Consider the following 12,557-nt stretch of genomic DNA (forward strand, 5'->3'; position numbering starts at 1 on the left):
ATCCCAGCTACTCAGGAGGCTGAGGCAGAAGAACAGCTTGAACCCAGGAGATGGAAGTTGCAGAGAGCCGAGATCACGGCACCACTGCACTCCAGCCTGGGTAACAGAGCGAGACTCCATCTCAGAATATTAATAATAATAATAAAATAAAATAGTAACCGAAAAATCTAAAGTACCTAGGAAATAAATCACACAAAAATCTCTAACACTTCAATGGAGAAAGTTTATTGAGAGACTTTAAAGAAATTCTAAAATAAAAATATTTGTCATATTTTTGGGTAGGAAAAGTTATTGTTACAGATGTCAGTTTTTCCTCAAATTTATCTGTTATTTGATAATTCTAATAGACATTCCAATAGGTTTTTAATAGAACTTGACAAAGCTGATTCTAAACATATGGAAAAGCAGTGCTCAAAAATAGCCCAGACACATATAAAGAAGAACAAGAAGTTTGGTAGTCTTGTTCTACTGCATGTTAAGACTTAGGATAATTAGGAAAATATGCAGAGGTAGATGAACCAAAAAAACAGATCCAATAAATACACCCATACATATATTCAAATGTTAGAAATGACAGAGGTAGCACTGAAGTTTAGTACAGAAAAGATGGACTATACCTGTACTTAGTGAGTCCTTGGGCCTGTAATACTTTTTAATATGTTCCTTAGTGATTGTTTTAAGAAGTGTGCCAGGCCCTGGGGATGTAAGGTGGGACTTCACAATTGCCACCAGCTTCTAACTTTGTATCTGGAGTCTGATGACTCTAGCTCTCTGTGAAGTTCCAGAATTCTATTAAAATTGCATATAAATTTTTCTGGATGAGTGTTCATCAGATTCTCAAAGGCGTGTCTTGGCCCAAAAATGGGTAAAAGTCACTAACTTCTTGAGCATTTTATTTTATTTTATTTTTTATCACTGAGGTTCCGACTGTATGGCAGCAGGAAAGAGTGCATGTCATCAAATACAGCTTGGAGTGTGAAGAGAGTAGGGGAAGAAAGAAAGTCTTCTCAAAGAAAAATATTGAGCTGAGTATAGAGGAGTACAGATGTTTTATTCTGGCCCAGAGGGGAAAATGGAGGAATCTAGGCCAAGAAAACATTGTGTGCAAAGCATGGAAACAGAGCCTGGATCATACAGGGAACTGCAACCATGATTGGATTATGAATAGTTATAAAGGAAATAGAGAGATATGGCAAGAAATGAAGCTGGCAAGCTCAGCATCTACCAGATACTTCAGGGATTTTTGTTCTGTGCTAAAGAATAATAATTTTGACATATTTCCACTTTTGAGGAAATATCTAGGAATAAATTTAGCATGTTTTGGAGATAGTTGTGGTGGAAGGGGTTGAGGTAGGTAGAGTCTAGTGAGACTTGCAAATTTCTCACCTAGTTTAATACCATTCTTCACAGTAAAGAATTAGCAAGAAAGGCTGATTTTGCTGTTATAGTTGTTATTGTTTGAGTGGGGAGGGGAGGACAATACTTTGCAGTTGACCTTTCCATGGCATATATTCAGGCGGAAAAGTTTCCTAGGCTTTATTGTGTATATGTTATATCATATGTATTGTATAGGTGATTGTAGATAAATATTTGGTTGAGACTCACTGGAATAACAGTTTGAAGCCATGGTAATGATGGATGTTGAACAGGGTCTGGTGTGCAGAGGTCCATGGGGGCATGAAGGAGAGGCTGCAGTCCTCTCTTATCTTTCTCCCAGCCCTGCCACTGCAAAGTTTACCCTGGCAGCCCTAGATACTGCTTACTTAAGAGAACAAGGGAACAAACTTATAAGTAATGAAGCAGAGATGGAAGGCACATTCTTTTGGATACTGATCAGGGCCATTAAATGAAGATGGGTATAATAGGAAACAAGAGTAGGAAACAGAAGACCTGAGTCCCCATCTCACCAACTCCAGTGACCAGCTGAGCAACCCTGAGCAAGTCACTTATGTCCTGTGAGCCCCAGTTCCCTCATCTAAAGTCTGTCTTCACCTACAGAGTTGTTACGTGGATCAAAGGAAATCCTGGATGAAGTTACTTTTAAAGTGCTGTATTGTACTGTTGGGATAGAGGTGGTGGTAAGGAACTAACTGCAGAATATTTGCTGGATTAATTAAATGCCTCAGACAGGCTAAAATTCGTTTTTATAGGATCAAAGTTATGTGATCATGGAGCAGAAAGAGACCTTATATAATTTTATAGATGAAAATGCAGAGATCCGCAAAGATTATTCACTTAATACTACTCACTTAACATTCCACAGAAATTTCATGTCAGAGTTTACATTGGAAGCCAGGCTTCCTCCCTTTAGGTGTGAAGTTCATTCAAACTGAATTAGCACTGTCATGCAGGGAGACCTTTCAGAAAGTAACTGATATGTTGAAGAACATGACAGAATTAAAACAGAGTATTGGATTCCTGAGGTTGTTTGTATCAGGAGTGCCGGACTATTACTCCATCTAGAACAAAATATGTTTATCTCAGTGTCAAAGAGGAGACTAATTTGCCTTAGACTGACTTACTTGCATCTCTTGCAGATGATTGGTATAGGAGCTTTCTTGGAAAATATACTAATTCAGTGATTATTCAACCACAGTTATAATGGGGACAGAGCACTGTCAAAATAGGAAAGGCTTTTGGAAACTTCTCAAACGGCTGCCTCCCTCCTCTCTTCCCCTGGTTTTCCACATTATCCTTGTAAACAGCCTGCTACTCTGCTGCTCACACTGCAGTGCAATGAGAAATTTTACTGGTGGATTGTGCTTTGCATTTTAATATGTGAGCAGATAGACCGCTGTACCAGTCTTTCGATAATAGTGCTTCATTGGTCCTAATTCACACTGGACCAGTAATAGGATCCAAGCCTCGCTTTCAAAAACTGCGTTTCTTATCATTAAGAACAGTCTTCGAAATCAGATTAATAATAATGTCTGTGATGTATTGAGCTTTTAATATCTGTGATATACTGAGCTCTTACTGTGTGCTAGACACTCTGTGGAACACATTAGACATGTAATATTATTTATTCTCAATAATCCTATGAGGTGAAAATGTTTTTATTGTCATTTTATGGTCAAGGAAAGTAAAATGGAGAGATCAGTAACTTTGTCCAATGTCACTCAGCTAGATTTCAAATTTAGGTTTGACACTGACGCTGATACCCTTTCCACACTTTCCAACTGTATCACCCATCTCAGACAAATCATTTAACTTCCCTTAGCTCACATTCTTCAACCATAAAATGGTGATCACATGCATAGCTGCCCTACCCATCTTCACAGATGTTGGAAGGATAAAATGTGCAGAAACATTTTTCAAACTCTAAAGTGCTATATGAATGTGTTTTGAGTGTTATTATTAATGCTGTCTATAAGGTGCTATTAATGTTTTTGCCTGTTATTTTCCTATAGTTTATTGTTGTCATAATAATTAATATCTTACCTAAAGCTTTTCTTTTAAAAGAGTAAAATTGGCAGTAGTTTCTGTGATTTTTCTGCTACTGCTGTTTTGATAGAGCAATTGAATGGTTCACCCTAATTTGGAGTTTCTGTGATTTGCAGAATCTCAGAAGCATTCAAATATGATATATTTTCTAGGGTTACCTGTGACTTTGTGTTCTAGTACCAGGGAAAACAAGTTCTTGTGGTAAGGGGGTGTATAAAGGCTTGATGTTTGCATTTTTTAATCTTCTCGTTAATGGCTTTGTGTTAAGTACAGCTGACACGCCATAACACTTCAGATGCCAGCATGAAGCTTGCTTGGTTCTGCCAAGTGTCTGATTTAAAGTGATTACCAGAGATCAATGATCATCCAACAGTCACAAGTCACCCTGGGGCAGCTCAGAATTCTTGGTTGCGCTCTGGGACTCCGTCGTGCTCCTGTTCTCTGAGGGCTCCGTGTCATATATAACCACCTTTCAGTTTTATGGCGGGCGCCTCGGGTGCAGTGTCATCATCTCTTCCTTTCACTTGTGCTGCATTGCAGGCGTTGCTTGAGTCCATGGTTGATGCTGCTGAGAATCTTTGTCCCAATGTGATGAAAAAAGCCCACATTCGACAAGACTTGATTCATGCCAGCACCGAAAAGATTTCTATTCCACGTACCTTTGTTAAAAATGTCCTGTTGGAGCAGTCTGGAATTGATATCCTTAACAAAATTAGGTAGGTTTATAATGTTAATAAACCTAGGAGCTGCAGTTTCTGTAAATGCAGTCGAGGCAGCTGTAAAGAGGGTTATTGTTGGCTGTATCCATATATAATGTGTTTAGGCATGTTTAATAGGCAGAAACTGTATATAAATATAACTGTGCATAAATGCATAAGTTTTATACATTTCCAAAATGAGATAATCACGTAAATGCCTGCATTACTTAAGGACATAGAATTATCTGCTCTGTTTAAAGGTTTTATATTTAAGAGGGGGTACATGTTTGTAATCCCTGTTTTCTGTTTCTGAAGTTTATCTTTCACCTTTACAAATCACTAGCTTGAAGATTGAGATCAGTTTGCTTTTTACCGTCATGCACTGTGAACAAATGCACAGCCTATAAATAGGGAGAGGCCCACTTTGACCTTACCATATTTTCCTTCTGGGTTATTTTGGTGGGACTGTAATACTATATGTGTATTAATGGTGTCTTTGCAGTGTTTACCTAGATTTCTGTTTGAAAAAGTTTGAAAAATATGACAAGATGTAAATATTTAGAAGCTGTGATTACTGGCAAACTTTTCTGAATTTTTACATAGAGACTCTTGGTCCATCAACAATATTACATTATAGCTCAGCTAATTCTCATAATGTTTCTTAGTTGGGGAATCAGATAACTAAAAACTAAGTTCAGAAGCATTTTTTAATTTTCCATTTTAACCATTTTTGAATATTGATAAAGATATTTTGATGTAGCAGAAATGATAGCTCCTGTCTATAGAGCTGGGGGTGGTGCTAACACACAATGATACAGCTAAATGACAATCCATGAGAAAAATGAGTCAAAAACAAAATAAGCCCCAAATTATATTATTGTTAACTAGATATCAAAGGCTGATGACTCTAAATCCAGATTATAGAACTTTGAGGATTTAGAAATTCTGCAGTAACTGAATAATCTCAGGGTTTGTTTGTTTGTTTGTTTTGTTTTACTGAAGCCCCTAAATCCTACTCAGCTGAATTGTAAGGCAATTGAAAGGACTTGAGAAATTTTAGAAAAGACTTCTAGAGGGTTTATAGGACCCCATAGATTAGTGACTTTATAAACTCTAGCCCTTCACTAGGTGTGCTTACTTATTCTTATAACCTGTGGTTTGAGAATTTTTTTGTTGGAGATGCCTAAACATTAAGGAGAAAATAATGTATTGGCCACTATTCTTTCATAATAGTGGTTTCAGCCACAAATAGATCATATTTTGATAGCTTTGAGTATCAAATTCTGTCAAATATGATCATTTCCTTTGAAAATGGGCAAATTCTGAAAGTTGAACAGCAGTATAGAATACACATCAATGAATCAATTTTATGTCCATTAACTCCATACTTGGCTTTTTATAATGCATTATACTGAACATTGATAGAATGAAAATATTTACACCTACACATGCATGTATGTATACATTCATATAATATGCACATTTGCATGGGCAGGTTAAGTTGACTCTTTTCCTCTAAAACCTTTGCAAACTGGAAGCTTAACCAGGAAGGAAGCATAGTATCCGGTAGCAAAATGATAGAATGATCCTGAGATATTAAAAAATAATTGCGTTTTTAAGACTCTATCTTTTTTTGGTGCTACAATTTGAAATAGATAAACCACTCCTCCCCACTTTCAGAGAGAAGGAGAGAAAGAGAAACTATTGAACCTATAGTTTTATGAGGAAGTATAATTTCTAAACATGCCTAAAAAGAATCAGAGGAAGTACTTAAAATTAGATTTTCAGGTCCCTCTGAAAGTTTGGGGTGGGATCCAGTAACCTGTATTTTTAATATGAGACCTGGGTGAATCTTATCAGTAGACACCTCTGGGGAATAGTAAAGTATCAGATAAAGCAAATAGCTAGTGATACCTTGTTTCAGGGGCAGAAATTAAATGTATTTTTTTATCTTTAGCTTAAGATAATTTTTACTCTAAGTAAAAAACTAGTACTTCTATTCAGAAATCTCCCCGGGCAGAGAAATCTCCATGCAAATTATTGCCTTTAGGTTAGCAAGATTTTTTCCGTGTTACACGAATATATTTTCAACGTTAGCTTATGCGACAATATTGGAATATAGGTATGGATTTCTCTCACATATTTACCTTTAAATGTATTGTGCTTAATGTACATTTGTACATATATGCATTAAGATATTCAGACCGAGAACACACATGAAAGTGGAATTCTTGGGAATACCAAATTTGCAAAAATGCAAACAAAAATACCAGCCATCTGACAGAATCTTAGTGGCTGGGTCTGTTTATTAGTAAAAACAACAAGCCACTTTTTGCTGTGTGGACAACTCTCTGAGGTCAGGCAACAGGCACCAGAACTGCAAATTTTAGTAACCTCTCTTCATAAAAGATAAGGGCAGGTGATTTTGTAAATATTCAAAGTAAGATGGTCAGTCAAAGCAGACGCAGTTATGGTATCATTTGATTGGTGAAAAGTTTTTTAAAAGGGTGACTGATACGCATACTAAAGCAGTAACTAAGACTTAACAACCAGGCTAGACTTTCTTAATTTACTCCAGTCCAGGTTTGTTTTCCTTTATGTCAATGGATGAATTGTTCCTCACCACACGGTACATATGGTTCCCATTAACTTTGTCTTTATCCAGATGTTTTTCATTTCTACCATTAAATCTTGAGTTTTGAAATTGCAGAGGCAGGTTGAAATTGGTAAAGAAAGTCTGTTACTTGTGTGTTTATGGCAGTGTTTAAGGTTTATTTTTGGAAATCCTTAGTCCTGTTCACACATTCTTATATTCCACTTTCAAAGACAGAAATGGAATCACAGTTGACCTTATCACTATAGCAGCAAGGGTGGATGATTTTCCCCTCTTGCACAAATTAAAATGGTACTCTGTCCTTTTGATTTTCACACAGTGAAGTAAAATTGACAGTGGCCTCCTTCCTGTCTGATAGAATTGTGGACGAAATCCTGGATGCACTCTCACATTGCCATCATAAACTGGTGAGTGCTGTGCACATCTTGAGCAGGACCTCCTGTTTCAGCTCTGCTGTGATGCAGGATGACTTCCGGTGTGGGGATGTGATTTCTTTTCTGCATTTCACACTATTACAGCTTTATGGTTTGTGATCTTGGTTTTCCTCCTTTCTCTTCTATATTGCTTCTAGCCATTCTGGAGCATGTTAGAACTTCTCCAGAGGGAATGATAAGGGAAAGCAGAACTGATTGTATCCAGAAATCTTATTGTTCATTTATTATAAAGGTCAAAAGCTTGGGGAAGAAATGTTGAGACTGAAGTCTGAAATTAACATTTTAATTTATCTTTGCTCATTTTGTTGTTGATATGATTATTTGATAATGGACTATTCTAAAAATATGGGAGAAAATAAAAATATTTGAATAAAGAAAGTGCAAGAACAAAATGGGCATAATTTAGTAATGGATAGTTGCTGACTGCCCCACAGGTGCCTTGGATATAACCAAGGTAAAAAAAAAAAATTCTTCATCTAGAGACTGGTTCTGCATCAAGGTAGGGGATTTTACTTCCAATATCAGTGCATATGAAAAAATGTATCAGAAACTCAATGTTGCGCAAACTTCAGGAAGTTCTCTGAGGTACAGATTAAGCTTTTATAACTGGTTATATCTTATGTCTCAATATGATGCAGTGGAAGTCTCCCAGGAAAGTTATAGCAATGTTTCCTTCAAGAAAAATAATTCTTCAATGTTTTCTTAACTGTGCGGGATGGAGATACCAGTTTTATGGCATTGAATTGTTGGGTGACACTAGAGAATCCTAAAATGAGAGGAGCAGCAACAGCTTCTTCTACATGAAACAGACAAAATGCGTGTTTTTGAAAAATTCATTTGAGAAAAACGTGTAAGACTGTCTTCCAAAATCTGAAAGACAAGACAGATATCTCTAATAGCACAATTCAAATGCTGCCTGTGGACCAGAGGTGGCCCACTAATGGATGGTTCCCCGGAGGAAGCATCCAGAAACTTCTTGAGCTTCCAATATCAGTGCATATGAAAAAATGTAGTTTTTCATTGTAGCACCAAAAAAGATAGAGTATCCAAACACATGTTATCTTTCTGATTTTTCTTTTTTATTGTATTTTAACAGTATATTGGTTTGTGCTAAATTGGAAATATAAAAAACCAGTTTATCACCACATTGAATGTAAGAAACACTGTTTTCTATTTCCTGGCACAGTAAAGAGCTACATGATTGTTTAGAGCTCCTGATTCAGCCTTTTTAAAAATAAGTACAAACAAAAGCAATAGAGTATCCATTCATTCATTCATTCATTCATTCAAGATGGAGTCTTGCTCTGTCACTCAGGCCGGAGTGCAGTGGTGTGATCTTGGCTCACTGCAACCTCTGCCCCTAGGTTCAAGTGATTCCCCTGACTCAGCCTTCCGAGTAGCTGGGATTACAGGTGTGTGCCACCACACCTGGCTAATTTTTGTATTTTAAGTAGAGATGAGGTTTCACCATGTGAAATCCTTTCTCAATCTCCTGACCTCAAGTGATCCACCTGCCTCAGCCTCCCAAAGTGCTGGGATTACAGGTATAAGCCACTGCACCTGGCCTAGAGCATCCTTTTAAAATAAACTTATTTTAGAAACAGTTTATTGATAACCCATGGCTCCAGGAATGGCCTTAAAATGCTTACTTATGACACAAATAGTACATATTATACTAACAGAAATCTTCATGTGAGAACTACACTGAAAGTTTGAATTTTTCCCTTTTTTGCGTTTGTTTTTTCTTAAAGAATTTACTCAGAAAGTATTGATTTTTTTAATTGAGAAAAAATTTGCTGAATGCACTTTTGGTTTGAACTTCATTTTAACATTAATACTGCTGATTTAGATTATAAGGAAAGAGATTAAGTCTCATGTGAAGGAAATACTATCTTCAAAATGAAACCTTGTTTTCAATGACTTTCAGATACCATTTTCACCAACTTAAGTTTGTAAACGTTCTCAAAGTTTCCGTGGACTTGCCAACTGGTTTTCATTGTTTCAGAAGAATTAAATCAAAGTTCCTGGTGTCAGATCAGCTCAGCACTGAAGTTTGTTAATTTCAGCCAAGCTTATTCTACCTCTTATTTAATTTTTTATGTTTACCTAAAGTATAACACTGGAAATTAAGAAATCATATCAAATATGGTATTCATTATATGAAAACAATGAAAGCGAGCAGGAATTAAAATTTTGCTAGTAATTTCCTTCTTTTCAGTCCTTTAAAAATAATGAAAGTTGGAATTGTTTTATTACTCTCAGATACTTTTTAGTATAGAAGGACATTTCTTCAGAGGAATTATCAAATAAAATTAATAAAAAGAACACTACTATGTTGTCCCTTCATTTACTAAGAGATTTATAACTTATTGCTTAAAACACTCTGTCCTCCAAAGAAAGATAATAAAAGGAGGTAAGTTACTGTACTGTGAATGTATTAAAAATTGTCCTTGTCACTCGTCAACTTTGTGCTCCACTGCGCCATCTTGTGGAAGACATCTTCAGGAATCCTACTAACCAGCACTTTCTCTGTGCTTTAATTTCTCCTCGTACACGTCTTGACCTTCTAGGCTGACCATTTCAGCAGACGTGGCAAGACCCTTCCTCAACAAGAATCCTTAGAGATCGAGCTGGCTGAGGAGAAGCCAGTTAAACGTTCCATCATCACAGTGGAGGAGCTAACAGAGATAGAGCGTTTGGAAGATCTGGATACCTGTATGGTAAGACACATCCTCTGGTGGTACCGTTACCCTTTTCACTGGACTGTGCCATTGTTTTTTTTTTTTTTTTTAAACAAATCTCACCTTTTGAAATCAGACCAAACAAAACACTGTCCCCACCCTCAGACAATTCTTTCAGAAAAGTCCTAAAGAGGCCGCTAATGAAGTGAATAAAGCTGAAGCTTCAGCCCCCTTCTAAGGCCCTGTAGCCATAGTGGGAAAATTCCTAATTAGGAGAAATAGATTAGGTAACTCTTAAAGGTTTTTGTGACAGGAAAATATCTTCAAATAAAATTATAAATAAGCCATTAAAAATGTGGAGAAAGACTTTTTCAAATAAAAAATATATATAGGGTGACTCTTTCTTGGTCTTACCTGTTTTCTTTTGTTAAACAACTTTTTGACAAACCCTTAAATTTGGGCTTCCTGTTTAGATGAGATTATGTTTCGTTAATCTGATTTGATGTGCTTTAGAAGATGGAATGCACACTATAATGTTTACCTAACTGTAGGTCTTAATTTCTTATCCATTTTCTAAATTTCACGTAGCATATCCATCTGGCCCTATAACTAGAGTATTTAGGTTGTTAATACCTTTTCACTCTAAGGAAAATTTTATCTGAATCCTATTTAGTTATTTTAAAATTTATATTAATCAGCATAGCTACTTCTCACTTTACCATGAAACAATTGTTTGTGTCTATATCATCCTCTGTATTCAATATGTTTATGTCTTACAAAATGTTTACTTTTTAATAATTCCTTATAATCTGAGGTGGTGGTGGTAAGACTAGGTGTTGGTTACTTATATGTCCAAATGTTTCTACATTAGCTTGTGATTTTAGTAATTTTTAGATGAAGCCATTGTTAAGAAATAGTACTTGTTTTAACTTTGAACACCAAGGATCTGATATGGCCGATATTACTTTTCTAACCTAGGAGGGAATGTAGTGTGTTAAGAAGTTTACTTATTTATAAACCACTGTTATCATGTTTTAAAGTCTGTGAATAAAATATTTGAGGGTTCTCTATGTAAAGTCCTGTCCTATACAAGGAGAACAGCAAAGAAAGCCTAATGTATAATCCAAGATTGCAAGCAACCTTCTAATATCACTAAATAAGGCTGAAAAACAGTTTTCTATATAATTATATAAACCTGCACATATATTTAATCTGGGTGGAGGAAATTGTCAAGTTTTTAAAAACTTGGTTGTCCATCTCATTATAAAATTTATATTTCATAAGTATTTTGAGTTTGTTTGCCTTTTGAGGCATTAGAAGTTGGACACTATGTTATAGGATAATTGTTCTGGAAAGCTCTTAGACTAGCCCTAAAAGAAAATAAATAATAAGAAATAGATTTGAATTAAAAATTTGAAATCAACTCCACATATCACGTTTCTTACCAGATTTATTTGGTCATGTGTAAATTGGAAAAGGGTGAAGGAAAAAACAAGCTAGTAAAATGTATTTTATTAGGTTTATAGATGATGTGGTTTGGAATGAGGAAAAGTTGGTTATGAAAGACTGGCTCACCTACTGTAACATTGATTTTAAACTGTGTAAACTTTGTTTGGAAGTAAGTTTTTTTGTTTGTTTAATTTGGTTTAGTTTTGTGAAAGGAAGAAAAAGGTTGTTTGTTTGTTTTAAGTGAGTGAGTTGAGGGTGGAGGAAAGGAATAATTTTAAAAAATGCAGTTGGAAGACCACCCTCAGAACTTAAGGGACAGCCCTGCAGCAGGCACAGCCCTTGTGAGTCAGCATCCATTGTAAAAACATTCATGTTGCCATGATGCCTAAAGAGGCAGGAGTAGATGTAGATCTCTTTGAATTCAACTCTCAGGACAAGCCACGTTAGGAGGGTAGACTTTATCTGGTTTAAAGGGCCAAGGAGGTAAGCAGGGAGGGCCATTCCTGAGATGAGCCTGTGTTGAGTCCTAGGGTGAGGAGCAGGGCCCTGGGTGTTGAGGGAGTGACAGAGAAACACAAGAGCTCTTCATCAAAAAAAGAATATATAGGTAGGCATGAGTTTTTAAGTCATGAAAGCAGCTTTTGTTCTAATAAATATTGTCTTCATTCATTGTTCTAACTAGGCTAATAAGTTGTTAAGTAGTAGAAAACCAGAGTTAAATTTGCTGTTAGTGTAATGAAAAAGCATATTTTTGTGTGTGTAAAAAGTGCAAGTCGGGATTTTATACTATTGATAATAATTTCGTGTATACTTTCAGCCTAACCATCAATTCCAAGCCACCCAAAGATAGAACCATTCACATGGCAGCAGCTGCCCCAAGCGCAAGGATCCCTCTCCTAAAGGAAATCGATTTTCTGAGCTGGTACAAACTCATAGCTAATTTGGAAGGAGTAGAGCAATAGATTGCTCTTTTAATGCCTCCTTTCATAATCAAAGTAGCAAACCATTATTGTTTGTTATTGACATCTATTACCAGATATTTCAAGCTGTGACCCTCATACGATGCCATTGGGGGAAAAAAGTTTGCAGTCCATATTTCAAAGGGAGGTGCATTTAATTCGTGATCGTTTTCTAAATGAATGTATGCATTTTCCTTGGCAGCATTTCTATCTTAAGTGATCCGGAAAGTTAGGACTCAAGATTAACTGTTGTGTAGAAAAACTATCAGAAGGGCAAG

At 36.1% G+C, this 12,557-nt stretch overlaps 1 protein-coding gene across 16 annotated transcripts in view; it reads left to right on the forward strand.

The window, feature by feature from the left end:
- Positions 1 to 12,557, forward strand: part of CARMIL1 (capping protein regulator and myosin 1 linker 1) — a 340,777-nt gene that overhangs the window by 267,097 nt on the left and 61,123 nt on the right. For all 16 annotated transcript variants that reach the window (XM_063605168.1, XM_063605169.1, XM_063605172.1 and 13 more), the window contains 3 exons: positions 3,985 to 4,160; positions 7,076 to 7,163; positions 9,761 to 9,910. In XM_063605168.1, the coding sequence (XP_063461238.1) occupies positions 3,985 to 4,160; positions 7,076 to 7,163; positions 9,761 to 9,910 (414 nt within the window). The remainder of the gene's footprint in view (positions 1 to 3,984; positions 4,161 to 7,075; positions 7,164 to 9,760; positions 9,911 to 12,557) is intronic.

The sequence above is a fragment of the Pan paniscus genome, chromosome 5 (assembly GCF_029289425.2).
Source record: "Pan paniscus chromosome 5, NHGRI_mPanPan1-v2.0_pri, whole genome shotgun sequence".
NCBI classification, from domain to species: domain Eukaryota; kingdom Metazoa; phylum Chordata; class Mammalia; order Primates; family Hominidae; genus Pan; species Pan paniscus.